Source organism: Calonectris borealis, chromosome 3, assembly GCF_964195595.1.
Source record: "Calonectris borealis chromosome 3, bCalBor7.hap1.2, whole genome shotgun sequence".
Classification (NCBI taxonomy): Eukaryota; Metazoa; Chordata; class Aves; order Procellariiformes; family Procellariidae; genus Calonectris; species Calonectris borealis.
Window position 1 is genome coordinate 127,020,040 of NC_134314.1, and position 16,434 is coordinate 127,036,473.

General features: G+C 41.3%; 1 protein-coding gene across 4 annotated transcripts in view; it reads left to right on the top strand.

Annotated features, from left to right (window-relative positions):
• RTN4 (reticulon 4) overlaps nucleotides 1–16,434 on the top strand; it is a 47,440-nt gene that overhangs the window by 10,705 nt on the left and 20,301 nt on the right. Inside the window, exons 2-3 of one of the 4 annotated variants that reach the window (XM_075147814.1) lie at nucleotides 5,933–5,989; nucleotides 6,812–9,250. The exons of 1 other annotated variant lie outside the window; for it this stretch is intronic. In XM_075147814.1, the coding sequence (XP_075003915.1) occupies nucleotides 5,933–5,989; nucleotides 6,812–9,250 (2,496 nt within the window). Of the gene's footprint in view, nucleotides 1–5,932; nucleotides 5,990–6,811; nucleotides 9,251–15,761; nucleotides 16,355–16,434 lie in introns of those variants that run through there. 2 more of the 4 variants (XM_075147810.1, XM_075147812.1) reach the window with 2 other exon arrangements.

The following is a 16,434-nucleotide window of genomic DNA, read 5'->3' on the forward strand; positions in this document are numbered from 1 at the left end:
GCCGTGGGCAGGGAGACCTTCCACTAGACCAGGCTGCTCAAAGCCCCATCCAGCCTGGCCTTGAACGCTTCCAGGGATGGGGCATCCACAACTTCTCTGGGCACATCGGCCCTTGAGGGATCGCTGCGAAAGCAACTTTTACACTATGTATGAGTCATGTCACGGATGCCATTCCTTTGAGTATTAATTTTGCCCTGTTTTCTTTTACTGTTAAATATTTGTATTAACAAGAGAGGCCCTTCAAAATCAGCGCCCATTGTGGTAGTTCTGTAAGATAAAAGCAGTCCCTGTCTTGTTAGTTAGGCATTTTGCTCATTTTCTAAACATGCAAAGGTTAAGTGGATTCTTAAAAACTTTATTCCTGCCAACTGTTTTTTTGTTTTGTTTTAAGAATAGCATAGATTCTCCAGCAAGCTAATCCAGGAAATGTTTTTTATTTTCAGAAGACTGAAACTGCCATCTAGCAGCCTAATACAGTCTCCTACCAAAGCTAAACTGTGCATCAGGATGAAGTTTACTCGGTATTTATCTGCAGAAAATAAAATACTTAGATTTTTTTTTTCCCCCAATGCTGAGCTCATACATAAAAATAAGGAAAGTATCAGAACAATAAACCTGCCTTACCACAGACCTGCTGCTGATGCTTGGAAGGATTCACATGTGAGAGCAGCCGGAAGGGTACATCAGTTACCAAAAATCCAGCGATGGGGGATAGAACATGTTCTTTCTGAGTTCTTATTTTCTGTGACTAGACTGAAGTCCTCTGCATTCTGTTGGCAAGTGTGTTTTGGGGGCGCAAAAAAAGGCATGTTTTTCATAAATGCTTTTCTTGGAATTGTCAGTTTACTACTTTTTCATTTTAAACGTACTTCTCCCTTTCTCTGGAAATCTTTGCAGCTAACTTTACTTTCTCTTTCTTAGTTGTCTTGGAAATCTCCATTTATTTCTCTGCTTTTTATGCAAAACTTTGATATCAAACTTAAAGTTTTATGCTGGTAATATCAGTATCTTGTAACAACACCAGTTAGTAGGCAATCAGCAAAAATTAAAATGAGTTTAAAATGACACCTCTTTGTCATGCTGATGTCAGTTTTTTTATTTTTAAACAAAACTGAAATCTATTTCTTGTTGCTGGAGCTTTTGTTTTAGCTGAAACCATAATACAAAGTTTTAAAATGAGAGTTCATGCTAATGAAAGGAGAAACAAGGGTTGTTTGTGGGTGGCTTTTTTCTTTTTTTTGAGGGAATATTTAATTTGCAAAAAGCCAAGGTAAAATTTGCAGAATGTTTTTGGTTAAAAATAGGAATGCAATCAGAATGAATCACTTTGTGCATCACTTTGTTCTGTTTTTCCTTAAATGATTTCCCTTTCATATTAGGGGGATATGTTCATATACGTGGATATTTAAAAAAAAAAAAAAAAAAAAAAAAAAAGCCAGAGGAGTGTGTGCTAGTGAGCAAAACTGTTAACTTCCTCTCTTGTTAGGCAAACAGCAGTCATGCAGTCACTGGTTTGGTGATGTGTGGGTGCATATGTTTGAATACAATATTAGTATTTTACTGTATGCTATAGGATCACCTGGGCAAGGTTGAGTCTGTAAAGTTCTCTTTAAAAAACATCAATTGGACTACTTCAGTAACTAATATGAAGTAATACCATTCACAAATGGTCTGTCTTTCTCTTAACTGTAATGCTGAAGGTAGGTTACTAACCTACACCATTACGGATTTTTGGCAGATAGAATTTGGAGTAAAGACTGGTTTCTCCTGGAGATTTAGTGTTCATTTCGAGGTCTCATTCTTCTGTGTTTCATGAAACAAAATCTGTCTTCTGATGGAAACAGTAACCAAGCAGTTCAACTTACTGAATTAATTTTTTTTGTTATGATTTGTGAAAACTGAAGACTTTTTTATTTAGATTTTCTTTGTATCTTTGGGTGAAGGTTTGCTGTAGCGAAGGCCCACTTCGTAGGTCAAGAAAGGAGTTTTGAATATGCACCTTTACTTGAAAATAATCTTGCTTAGAGCTTGATATATTCTGCAATTTTTTTACTTGATTCTAGTAGTAGTCTACTACTACTTTGTTTGTCTCAATCACCTAGTTTATGCCTTTGATACGTGAATAGGAAAAGCCACCCTCAGTGATCTATCCTTCTCGCACTTCTTTTATAAACAAAGTTATTCACTAAACATGGTACTTTATTACAAAACTTACTACATTTGTTGTCAGGTGTTACCAGTGCTACCACTTGAGCAATGGGTGGGAAGAGGCAGCTGGTTCTCTAGTGTTCTGCAAGCGTTGGCTGAAGTGGCTTGCGCGCTGGTTATGGTATGCCTTTGAGCCTGGACAGCCTCGCTGTGTGCCAGGCTACGGTCTGATAGACGCTGCATTTTTTTTCTCTTGTCTACCAAAGCACCCACAGAGTTCGGTTTCTGAAAGGTTTCTACCTCCAACATTGGAGGTAAGGATTCTTTACTGCAAATGTCATTGCTGGAAAAAACACCATTCCTTTCAGCATGTCATTTGAATTACAATCTCAAGAGAATGGTTGGTTCAGTTAGCTGTCATGCTGATGTGGGAGTTGTAGAGGTCCTGCTCTGTTCTCCCTGCTTATCTGGAGGTGTTGTACAGGGCCTACAGCAGGAAAAAGTCCTTGTATCTTTTTCCTTTCAGCAGGAAAAATGCCATTTTGATGTGGGTGGAGGGAAAGTGGGTGGTTCTCCTTAGCTGGTTAGGAAATACTGCTTTTATATAATCACGTTTCACGCTCCAGCTCTGTGTGGAAAATAAAGTTTGGGTGTGGGTATAATATCCTCCCGTTGAGAGAACCTGGGAATTCAGTGACTGGCATAGCTATTGTATGTTTCCGTGTTGAGTAAATGGAAGCCAGACCTGAGAAGGAGTTTCTGCACTGTGCTGTCTTAATGGAGCACTGAAAAATTAGTGCCCATGCTCCCAAAACCAATGTTCCTCACCAGAAACTGAAACCTCTCCTCTGGCGTTGGGAAGTATTCCAAAGATTTTAAGTCTAGAATTTTTGGTAGAGATTGCAGTTGGTCTTCGGACACGAAGCATACTGCACGTTCAGGGACTTGTGCATTTTCCTCTTTGCCTCTTTACCCCAGTGGACTTTGTCTTCTTTCTTTGCCCTTCTTTTATTTCTACATTTTCAGCACCTCCGCTCCATTGACTTGTTCTTGGTTTCCCTGTGAGATCCTTTTCTGTTGGGCTGTCAGGGGTCTCTGTCTTTATGCTGCACAATCTGGTCTCATCAGGTCCATCCTGCTTTCTCTCCCCACTCCTCCGCTCCAAAGCACGGACCCCTTCCAGCAAATAAAGGTTGCGCTGCTCTGGCACGGCCCGGAGGAGATGAGAGCGTGTGGCTTCAGGGAAAGCGCAGGCTGAGGAGTAGTCTCTGTTACCAGCTTCCTGGTGAATTGCCACATCACGGGTCCCTTGAGGCTTTGGACCTGGTGAGCATGTGCAGTGCTCCAAGGGGAGTGTGCTGCCGGTGGGTGAGAGATGAGGTGATAGATTGACACTGGCTCAAGCATGGAGTATCTGGACACTGCTACTCCATTTAATCAACACGTGATTTCAGCAGGATCAGCATCCGGTACACAAAGAGAGGGACACAGCTCTATGTTTGTGGTCAGGAGATGTTGCTTGCTTGGTCCATCTAGGCATAATGTTGAGGGAAAAGGAGAGTGTGCTGCTTCTTGGTGCAAACCCTAAGATCTAACCTAACCTAAGATCTGAAGCTCAACAGTAGCCCTTGATGTACCAGGCACGCTAGAAACTGAAGAAAAACCTCTGATGTTGCTGCTAAAAGCCCCATTTTGAGGCAGGCAGAGCAGCTCTCTGGACGAATGAGTCCCAAGCTGCATTCTCACTGAAGCCCCTTCTTTCACTCTCCAACCCAGGTGTCTTGCTAACTTGTCCCGTGGGGCAGCGGGCCCCTTGCAAGCAGTCTGCTTGCGGAAGAGATCCTAGTGAGCCAGGGCATGCGGAGTCGAGCATCTCCTGAAGTAAAGGGCGTACGGTGATACTTGGCAGTGTAGGGATGAGCGTTGCAGTTCTGTGACTTAGTGTCACATATTGATCAGTTGTCCTCCAGTGTGCATTTTGTCCTTAAAAGCTTTTGCCGCCATTGAACTATAACGCTGTTTTAATGTGTTCTAAATTTGAAATTGAGGTTTCTCTCTGTGTGGTCCTTAATAGGAAAATGTAATTTCTAGAAAACTGAACAGAAATCCCTTTGGCCCGGCAGGAGTTGAGGAAGCTCTAAATACTGAGTCCTATGCTCTGTTTTCTTATATCTTGCCATATTTTGTGGATTATAAACATCACTTGAAGATAACAATGTTCTGCGAAACAAAACCAACTGACTGCATATTGTGACAGGAAATGTAAGTTGTGAGGAGACTTGATTTTTGGAAAACTGCTGGTGGGATTAACTTGAGTAAGCCAGACAGGTCATGAGTATCTTGAAGTGGCATTGCTTTTGCAGAAAGTCATGGTTCAATGCCAAAACAAAAATTACCTGAATGCCTTGCTTTACTGGATTAGTATGTATGCGCTGCTGGATCTACCATATTTCTGACTTTTTGCCTTTCATCTTTTAAAATCGCTTTTATTTTTCTTTGGTTTTAATTTAAAAAAAAAAGTAATTAATTTTTTCAGTACTTGATTTTGTCCAGGCAAATAGCAAAACTAAAGATTGTTGATGTCTTTAGTGGAAATTCAAAATCTAATTGAAATGCCTTAATACAGTTTTGCACTCTGCTAATACAATTGATGTAAACTGCAAATATTCTTTAACAGCCTTAATTTGAAAACTTCATGCACTATTCAGAATGAAATATATTTACCTAAATCTTAGTATTTTTACCTTAACATAATGCCAACAGGCCACAACGGACCTGGGAAAAATACTGCTGCTGACACAGAAATCCAGAGAAGGGCTGGTTTTGATTAGTCTGGTTCCTAATGATGGCTGGTATTGCTGATTCTAGACTGGTTTTTCATTAAATGCTTCATGCAGCTTAGTAAAATGTCATAGTTGTCTGCTTTTACTTCAGATAATGGGGAGTATGAAATTCTGGGATTGTCCAGCTTTTCACCATCGTGCATTAGTGAAGGAGGGTGACCTCCTTAGCTTAGGAGAAGGGTGTCCTTCCTTATATTTACTTAGTTCTTTGAATGGAAATTGGAGAGCTGGGATTGTCTTGTGAAATATGAGGATTAAAACAAATTCAGCAAAGCAAAATATGGCCCTTGGATCATGCCAAAGAAGGCTTTAAAAAGAATTCCTTCATTTGGATGCTTGTCTACATTATAACACAACAAAAATGGTAAAGACATAAACATAAAGCAAATAGTAGAATAGAATAGGCTGTTACCAGTACCAGCATGCCTGATCAGTGCCCTGTTTGTGGGGAGTTTCAAAGCTTTCTTTAGTCATTTTAACTTTTCACAATTTCTGGTTGAGTCTCCTTATCACTGCTGTTCTCACACAAGTTAGTCGGCGTTAGGAGACCCTCTGACAAAGTGAGCTGATTAAGGACAGTGTGTCGGAGTCAATGGCAGGTGTTCTTTCTGGTGCTAGAGACACCGTAGTTGGTTGGTAGTGTGGAAGTTTGGAGAACGAAAATAAAGAGTAGCTACTGTGGTGTATCTTATCCGAAGATTGGTCCCTGGCTTGGAGGGAGGAGATCCCTCAGTTGCCTCCGTGAAGATCCCATTGTAAATGGAGAATTCTGAGCATTGTCTCTCCCAAATTACCTGGCTTGTATCTAGTTCTGTGGTTCTTTGTGGGTGTAGATGTTGGCTATAGATCTGTTTGATTTACTGGGAACTGACTACTTGTGTGCTTTCTCCCCTCTTGAACCTAGCCTTTATTTCTGCTGAGGTTATTTGTTTGTTTTTCAGATGAGACCCTTTTTGCTCTTCCTGCTACATCTGCGCCTCTGATGCACTCCTCTGCAGGCAAGTTCTTTCTGCTCACCTTTGTCTGAATACACCCTGCATTTCTGATCTGATCTCATTAACTCTTTCCAATTAGTCTGCCTTTACTAAAAGTCAGCATGGGTCCAAGAATAGCCTCTATCACATTTTTCAGTTTTGACTTTTCAGTTGATCCGTTCAAGATTTTAATACGCATTCATTTCTTTACATGGTAAACTGTTTTATAAACAAGCTACAGCTGTCTGTGAATTCTTGGACCCTTGATGTAGGAGAGAAGTTGATACTATTAACAGGTTAACACATCAAAGCATAGTTGCTTTACTGATTTAGCAGAAAGATTTAATCCATAGTAACTTTCTGCAATATCTTATATAAGTAAAATTTGTACCGGTAGTATTTATTTAGTGGTTTTTGTTAGCTACACTGTCCACCAAATTCCCATTAAAAAAAAGCGTCAAAAAAAGACTTCTTACTGGCATGCACAAGCATACACACATACCCTCTCTCTGTCTCACCTTGCCACCTCACCCTCCCTCTCTCACTTTGTTAATATTGCCTGCTGTACTTGGATGCTCTGTACTTGTCTGGCATCTTCAGCTTTACTGTGATCTTTGCGCTGCATAAAGTTGCTGCTTCTGTAGCCTCTTGCATACTTCTCTGCTAGAAGAGGTGAAATAGAATAGCATACTTTAACTGATACTTTGTTTTAATGGCTAATAGTATTTATGATAGAACTTGGAAGAACCTCTTAATAACTAACATCATGTGAACCTGTCATGAAAGTTTGCATTGACTGTAAGAGCACTTGCATTCTCTAACTTTCCTTTCTGTCCACGGTCACAGAAAAAGTTATGGACTTGCAGGAGCAGCCAGGTAGCACTAAGTCGCTTGGTCAAGAGGATTTTACTGCAGTCCCGCTTGATACTGCTCCTTCTCTTCCCTCCTTCTCTCCTATCTCAGCTGATCCCTTTAAAGAGCACGCAGCCTTTGATACACTCTCAGATGGATTACCTGCAAGAGGCATTTACAAAGAAAATGCAAGTGAGGTTTATAAAGAAACTATGGAAAATGCAAGAAATCCATTTCTTGCAGAGGGAAATGAAAAAGACATTTCAGAGATTAAATACTCGGAATCCCCATTTGCTAAAGCAGAAGCAGCCATTTTCTCTCAAGCTAAAGAAGAAACACAGCTAGAGGGCCCTAAAGAATTACCTAATCTGGAGAAAATGCCTGCGCAGCAGCTGAAAATGTCTCCAGAAACTCCTCAAGATTTGTTTGAGAAAAACGAGGAAGATCTCTTTTATAACAAAGACAAATACAGAGGTGGTGATCATGGTGAAAAAGGGGCATTGAAAGAAGACCCTGTTAGGAGGGAAGAATATGCAGACTTCAAACCATACGAGCCAATATGGGAAGTAAAAGGTGCTAGTCATGGACTGAGCAGCGTGAGAGAGGATGTTGGAAGTAAGATAGATGCCAAACTAGAAAGCAGTTTAGATGAGAGATACGGTGTAGATAAGCTGAATGTGCAGAAGGATTATGAAAGAGAGAGTGAAGGCAGCACTGAAGATCGCTCTTTCCCAAGTTCCCCAGAAGCCGTAAAAGAACCTTTGCAGACTTACATCACTTGTACTAAATTTGAATCTTCTATAAGTCCTGATGGTAACAAAGTCAAATCTCTTTCTCCACTAGAGGAAGGCACTTCAGAAAATAGAACCGATGACGAGAAAAAAATTGCAGAAATGAAAGCTCAGACGAGCACAGAACAAGGTGATTTTAGCACTCAAGCAGTTGGCAAGCAGGAAGGTCAGGCAGCTGACTATGCTAAAACAGAGAGTATATCAACAGTGCCATCTGACACTGCAGCAAATATGCCTGAAGGTCTAACTCCTGATATAGTACAAGAAGCATATGAAAGTGAAATGCATGACGCGGCATGTACAAAACTTGCTTATGAAACAAAGATTGATTTAGTTCAAACCTCCGAGTCAGTACAAGAGACTCTGAAACCCGTCACACAACTCTGTCCCTCATTCGAAGGGTCGGAAGCAGCTCCATCACCGATATTGCCAGATATTGTTATGGAAGCACCACTGAGCACTGGGACTGCCAGTGCAGAAGCATCTGCTGTGCAGCTTGAAGCTTCCCTATTAGAAACATTTATTCCTACTGCTAATTATGAGAATGTAAAAGAAGAGACTGAAAAACCTCCCTTATACCAAGAGGCAGTGAATGTACCACTGACACAGGCCCAAGAAGCAAAAGAGGCATTAGCATTTAAAAAACCTGATCATGAGAGCAGCGCCAGTCCTGAAGATACAGAGACTCCATATATATCTATTGCATGTGACTTAATTAAGGAAACGAAGGTCTCTGGTGAATCTGCTTCTCCATCCTTTACAGATTATTCAAAGACACCGATAACAGAATGCATTTCTCAGGATGTGCCTGAACACAAGGAACTTGTTGAAAAACTGTCTCCGCAGTTTGGAAAATCTGACTTGTTTAATAGCCAGGTGATACCTGACTTTACTGAGAAAGTGAGCGAAGATCCATCTCTCATCTTAAAAAGTAAATCGACTGAGAATATTGTAACTGATGATGAACATGAGGAACGACTGGTGGATTCAGTAGCTGCCACGGGCAAGCCTTATCTGGAGTCTTTCCAACCCGAACTGGACTCTTCCAAAATCATTGCTGCTCTGCCGTCTGAGCCGACACCTACAAAAATAGCCAAGGCAGAGAAGATACCTCTTCAAATGGAAGAGCTGAATGCTATGGCTTATTCAGCTGATGTATCTGTTGCTACGGAACCAAAACCAGCAGACAACAAAGCTCTCTCACCCATGGAGTCTTCCCCAGTCTCAGTGGAAGAAGACTTTGTGATGTTAGCTCATCCTAAAACGGCTCCTGAGTTTGTGGCAGAAGAAGTAATGCACAAAGATGAAAGTGAAGAGACCAGTAAGGTGATCCAAGGTGAGAAGAAGCAGTTGCCTTGCCCAGAGCTACCCTGTGATCTGTCTATAAAGACTGTAGAAGTAAAAGCTGAGGAAGATACTAATGCCTTGAAAAAGTCCTTGGAGGCTGTGGACAGAGAAGTGCCTGAAGTATCCATGACGTCCTTACCGGCCACAGATACCTCACCTTTATCTGTTGAAAAAGAGATAGTCAGTGTAGTAAAACCAGAAGCTTTTGAGAAGGAAGCTGAGCGAGAAGCTGCTTCTGTTAAAGAAAAGGAAAAACCTACTGCTGTATTTTCAGCAAAGCTGAATAAATCTTCAGGTAATCTGTGTATGCTGTCTTGCAGTTCACTAATCTGCATAATTCTTTAGCTAAACTTAAGCATGTCATGACTTAATCTTTTTAAGTCACTTTCTGTAAACTTCTCTATATAGGCCAAGGGTAACAGAAAATGTTAGTGCCTTCACTTTTACCTTTTTCATATTCTGATTGCTTTAGTACTTTTTTTTTTTCTGCTTATCAGGGATGGACTCACTATCTCCAGTTTTCTCCTTCAGTTCTCCTGCTGGTGATCTGTTCATACAGAAATAAGTCGCTACTCGCTGCAAGCTCTTCTGTGGTTGTCTACAGGCTGGGCATGAGGTGGCCTTCCAAACTTGCTCTTAAAATGTGATAGTAAGCCAAGGATGCTGTTTCAGTCTGCTGTGTGTACGTGATTTGAAGAGGCATTTCTTTCTTTCCATACACAGTTCAGACATCAGACTTTGAAACTTAGGAAAATACACTTGCTGCTACTGTGTGTGTCTGGAATCCGGAAAAGAACCTGTGCATCTCCACTCATGTGACTTGCAGCTTGCATTAGATCAAGGCCAGTGGTTTAAAATAAATAGTGCACATGAGGGAGCTTAGTATTCAGGTTACTGGGAAAGTGGCCATTAAGAAGTTGAGTATCCTGCAAACATTAAAATTGGCTTATACACAGCACAGATAGTAATTTCCATTTTTCTTTTCAGGTGGGGCTTGCACTTGTGTTGTTAGTTTTTCTTCTAGTAATGTGTAGTTAAAGTAGCACAAAGTTGAGGGAAGGATAAAACCATTGTTGTGTTGGGTTCTGTTCTCTAAACTGAATGCCTCATGGAGTTCCAGTTCTTCTAGAGTAGAGGAGTACTTTGCTTTTTGATATCACAGTATTCTGCTGCTACTGAAGTCTTGCACCAGAAGCATTCCCGTTAAAAACAGCTACTGCAGAAAGCACAATAACTCTGTTCTAAATAGAAAATGAAATGTTAGTTTGATTCGGCAGTAGTATATTTGTGCAGTAGCTGCAGTCTACAGTTCATAAAATACTACATTCCTAACGTATGTCTATGGCATCAAATGTATTTTGGAAGGGAATAACAGATGTATTTTGAGGGGAACATCAGGGTGTTAGTGCAATTGAAATAGCGTTTGGAAAATAAGGTGGTAGATGTAGTTTTTTACATTTAATTTTGGATGATAGTTGCCATTCCTCCTGTCCCACCCCTTCAATGCATACAGGTAGGCCGAAAGGAGGGAGTTTCCCATTTCCCTTCTGATGAAATGTCAGTGATACCTGCACTGTTAAAACACCGTGTTCTGTGACGACTTCATTCCTTGCGCTCAGGCTTCCAGCATATAGGACTGTCTAGAGAACAGCTGCTGTGTATCTTATACTTCATGTCAAAGAGTTAATTGTTTAGAGATCAGACTGCTTTAAAAAAACCTGAACATTACACTTAGTATACTAGCTTTTTTGTTAGTTGTTTTAACAGGAAGCCTTTGCAGAGCGGTCTTTAATCACTGCATGGATGTAGCAGGCTGGGGGTGGCAAATGGCTGCCTTGAGAAGAAAGACTCTTACTTTGGGTCTGACAAGGACACAGCTGCTGCTCTTCTGTCTATGGGAAACTGCCGGAGAAGCTGCCCATAAAACCGTTTGCCGTGGCAGGAGGGGAGAGAGCTGAACGGTGTCTTCGTTCTCCCATCTGGTAGCACAGTGCTGGGACAGGGCATGCATCTGTCCGGCATTGGTGTCGGTTGAGGGGTCGGAGGCGGGCCAGGCACAGGGCTGGGCTGGGAGTGTGGGAAACTGGGGAACTGTCTGCAGTCTTTGTCAGTGGTGGTGTGCTCACTCTGTAAAGCGTTGCAATTTTACTTTTTGACATGCTGTGTTGTTTGGGAAGAAAAATATATTTTTTTTTGCTTTACTCTGGAGGCACACTTTCTTAAAGCTAAATAGATGAGAATATTAACTCAAAAATGTGGTCCTTTTTTCCTATTTCCTCCCCCCGCCCCCAAATCTGTGCTGTTTACTTTTTTGCTCACTTCTGCTGTATTATAGAATACAGAACTGGACTGCTGAGACCTGCCTGAAGAGTCGAATGACAAGCCATGAACAAAATCAGTTGTTTGCTTTTAGTATCACACTTCTTAAGCACAATGTCAAAGTAGCATCAAAGAACTAACACATACACTTGTCTTCCACGCTCTCAGAAAGGAGGGATAATTTATCACAAGGCCAAGAAATGGATCTGTGCCTGTGTTTGGCCTTCTAAGTCTACCTTTATTGTGTAGGGTTTTCTGTTTTCCCATCAGTGGAACTGAAATAGATTTTACTGTGCCTCAAGACTTCTGGAAATCAGTTGGTCTGATTGTATGACTGATGCTTGTTTAAAACATTAATCTGAACCGCCTTACCTGGTGCACTTAAGTAAGCGTTCAAGAACCTTAATTTAACCTTAATGAAAGCTAACCTAAATGCCAACATATCTATGTGTACCTGAAAGTGTAACTTCCAACAGTCCCAGTGGGCTGCAGGGAGCTAACAGAAACTTGAAAAGGGTTGCAGATTTCTTTTTTTTTTTTTTTTCAATTCCACTACTCCAATAAAGCAAATGTAAAGCTTTGAACAGCCTCCTGGGTAAAATGGGGTTTGTTTAATGCTGCCTGGCAGACCCTTGGGCACCCCTAAGGTTTTTTTTTATTTTGTAATGGTACCTGACCACAGGGACCTTGTACTTCATAGCTGCACAGATTTAAAGAACAAACAAATAAAAACAAAAAAACCCAAACCAAAACAAATCCAGAACTGCAGTTAACTGTAAAGAAACCCCTCTCCTTGTAAGAAGCTCCTATTTATAACAACTTCAACAGCAACTACCCCCCCTGCAACACCAGCAATTCCTACTGTCTTGGATACAGTGATCCTTCTTTTTTTCCCCTCCCATTTCTCAGTACGTGCTGTATTTGGCTTCCTAGCAGATAATCCTGCTGCTTCACTCTCACCAGACTTCAAAATATACGTTTCTGATCTCTATAAAAATACCGCATATTAAGATGCGACTTCAGCGTGGATGTTCCCTGCTTGTTCAGATGCTGCTGACCTGTCCCACAGCTTCTGCCCCGGCTTGTGCTGTGGGGTGCGTGCATGTCAAGGCTGTGCAGCAGGGAGGAGGGAAGTCATATTTTAAGGCGTGCTCATAAAAGAGGGCTTTGATGCCACCTACTGTTTGTAAATGAGCTGTAACTCAGTACACTGTGCCTTTCAGAGGATTGCATCCCAGGTTTTGAGAAACTCTGAACTACTGAAATTAGTTTAATATTCTTAGAGTTAAAAACTAAATATACATATGATGTGTCTTAGCCCTTATGTTGTACAGACTTTCTTCACTGATAACCCCTTCTTTACTTTTGGATAGAGATCATTAATTCTCCCAAATAGGCTAGAAAACCATGCTTTCCATAAACCTTTTTTTGATTGGTGGGATGTGGAGGATTTTGTATTACTGATTTACAAAATCAAAGTATATTGTAGAACCCCCCAAAATGTAAACCTCTGGCCATGACAGAAACTTGTGTACCAAAATGCAACCACATTGGCCGTTTAAATCTCTCAGTATATTCATGTTGAGCATTACAGTATTTGAAAATGGCATTGAGATCTTTACTATCAAGGCAGTCGGTTTCACAGGACACCCTTGTTTCATGGTGCTTTTGAACATCTGGCTCTGTAGACATTCATTTCAGATTAAATCTGACAGGTTTACAGATATCCTGTTTTCATATATGCTCCAGGGCACTCTGTAATTGAATTACAGAAATGCAGCTCATTACTAATATCTTACATTTCCCGGATTTTCCTGAGGGGGCAAATTCAAAGGTGAAGTCCAAGTGGGAAATGTGCTTTGAGAGGGTGGCTGAGTGGTAGTAATGATGAAGCTTTTCTTTTTACTCCCGAATCATGGGGGCAGAAATAAAATACTTCCTGTGATTCTGTAACAGCAAACGAGGTCATTACAGTTACGTGAAGCTTAAAAGAAGTTAGAAATGGTGCCTTGCACCAGCACTGTACCCATTTGGTTCATTTCTGTTAGTTTCCATGTTTGTAGTTAGTTAAATAGAGCCAGTCAGCAGATGGGAAGTGTTTGGTTTGGTTTTGTTTGTTGTTTTTCACTGGGGGAAAAACACCTTGGAATGCTGCTGGTGTTTCTTTCAGGAGCAGATTATTTGTAAAATATAACTTAGTTCAACATAAAATTTTGATTTAATTTCATCTGATTGTATTCAAAGATTCTTTGATCTTGTTCAGGTCTTCTTTTACGCTACCAGGTAAATAATAATAAATGGAGGCTTCTGTTCCAGGGTAGAGAATTTGCAGAGGAGTAGGAGGAATGAGGAAAAAAAAGGCCAAACAACCTTGAGTGAAATGTTTCCGAAGGAAAGACCTAGACCTGCTATGTTTCATTAGAGCTCTCATGATGCCCCTGTTGAGAGGCAAAGGCTTGTATAGCTAAGGCCGCTAACAGAGTAAGGCCTTTTTACTTACAGAGTGGCAAAATTACGGAGAAAATGGAGCATTTGTGATAAGTTATCAGCTCTCCCAGAAGCACAGATAGGCGGCCAGCATTGAATGAGGCTTCAGGCAAGAGCAGAATTAGGTAGTCATCCAAAATGCTCTTCTGTGGGAAGTCAGGAACGCTCTTCAGTGCAAAACTGCTGTTGTCAGTCCATCTGCTCAGGGTGATTTGTTGACTGTGCAGTGAGTAAAGTACTCGCCCTGCAAGCATGCAGCCCCTTTGAACGTGGGAGCGTTCAGTAGAAGAACGTGTTTAGAATTGATTGCGTGTGTTTTAGTTGTCTGGGTGACTTGATAATACCATCTTGTAAGTAGCCTATTAGTTGGATAGTTTTTGTTTCAACGTTGGTGTAGAAACAGGCATGCAATTTCCCTGATGAAACAATAAAGCTCTTGCAGAAGTTTGTTGACAGCGCTGGTACTGAGTTTATACGTAGAATAGGGTTACATGGGTGTATCTTGCCTGAAATGAGAGCTGTGAGTACAGAGGGATACAGACTTCATTTTAGGTATCATTTGCATGGAGTGGTAGAGTGAACGTTGAGTATGCAAAGAGGAGGATCTTGAGGGAGGGAGAAACTCCTGTGGAGGGAGTTAGTGGCTCGTTGGAGATGGGAGGATAGGGACTGGTAACGCAGCCGTTCTCACGGCTGGGCTGCGTGTTTGTCCATGTTTGGCTGCTGCTGATCTGCTGTGGCTGCATGTGTGGCTACAACAAAATGTCTGGTTAGGAATGTGTTGCATAAACGTGTTATTTTAAGTATGTAACATAAAGAATGTGAAGACGAAATGAAGAGGCTTTAATTGTGTATCTTTAGAAATTTGACAATTAGAGGGAAGAACTTCCTGAAAGCATGAAGTTTTTGACTAATTTAGTGACAGTGCAGTCATCTAGGCAAATGTGGGGGAGAATCACAGATTTTGGTGGTTTCCAGTTGATCTTAAGAATTTCAGCTCAAAGACAGAAGCAGATTTTCAGACTTGTTTTGTACTTTTTTTGTATAGTGCGACTTTTCAAATTTTCTTGCGCTATGATGTTTGAGTACATACTTCCCACTTCCCTCCTATAGTATGTGTTTTGATTTACCTGTTGAAATTGTGAATGAAATGCACATCTTTGTGTAAGTTAAAAATATATGTAACTGGTCTTGCTGTCAAAGGAGGCCTTAAATTTAAGTAGCAGTTGAAGCAACTAAACGGGGCTTTCGGGTAACTTTGTGGTAATCTTTCTCCATCTGAGATTGTCTGTTTTAATGAAAAGTAAAACTGTCTACTTAAGGACCGAATCAGAATCTCTATCCCAGCCAGTCTACAGTATTTTTGTGGAAATGTGTGAATGTCCTTTTCTAGTTCTTCAGAAAATGGTGCATCAAATTTTTACGAGGTTTTGGAGCAATGCAGGAGAGTTTTTAGCATTTTATTGTCAGCCCCAGATATTAAAAGACTCCAGACTAGAAGAGTAGTCATATTTTTTTGAGCAGGGATGGAACACAGAATGACAACATCGTTCTCACAGCTCTGCTCTTTCAGTTTTTGAGTTTCTAGATTATGCTCGTCTCACGTCTGTACAATACTTCCTGTATGTTACTTTCTATATGTTAGTAGTGTAGACTTTCAGGTTCTTGTTTTTATTTAAATGAAGGGAGCATTTAATTGTCAGGTCTGCAGCTGACAACAAAGGATGCCGATGTAAAATAAAAAAGGGGAAGGTGTTTGGTTGTAGGAATTAGGTAGAGGGCGAGAGGACTGTTCTTCCCAAACCTCCGTTAAGATGAGTAAATATGGCTGAGCAGTTCAAGGACTAAAGATACTAGCAAAAAGACTTCTTGTGTTCTTCAGGAGCCTCTTGCTTTTGTTACAGGCACAGAAAGGGTCCTATTCTGTTTTCCTTCAACCTTTTTTTTAAAGGGAGAGGTGTGTTACAAAGATGTCTCTGTTAGTCTTCTAGACAGTCAGACATTTGTTTAAAAAAATGAGGGGAAGGCGTCTATCTAGGAGATTTATAACGTGTTTTAACCAGTGCTTGAAAAGCAATCTGTTGAAAGCTTGTCTGGTGACTACTTTTAGCTCCATCCGTTCTGAAAAGCCGCTTAGGGCGGTTCGGCTTTTGTTCGCCTGCGCTGAGCCTTGCTGCGCTGGCGTTTCCAATGCACTGGCGCTGCTCTGCAGGCAGAAGCCGGCTTCCTTCGTGCCGGTGGTTTCTTCCTCTGCCTTGTGTCTTTTCGGTTCTGTTGGCAAGCAGGAAGAAGCAAATGGCTGCACCAGTTGGGGATTGCATTTTAGTCTTGGTGCCGGAGCATTAGCAGCCTGGTTACACTCGCACTGCGTCAGTCGTGCTCCACACCCCGCGCCGTCAGCTGACCGGCCTCCTGCAGCACCAGTGCAGCAGCAGACTGCAGACGCTGCTGGGGAAGCCCATGTTTCCCATCCTGGGCTGTGGATTTCTTCTCTTGCAGCTGTCCTCTTGGTATGCATAATTGATAATCACAGCTGGAGGGTAGATCGTTTGTGGAGAGATGGACAGTCAGCCGAGCAGTTGGAAGGATAAGGGTATTTGTTCTTTCACCTTTTTTCCTTTTTTTTTTTTTTTTAAAGCTAAAGATGCTGCGGGTTGTGTTTAGCAAATGGTG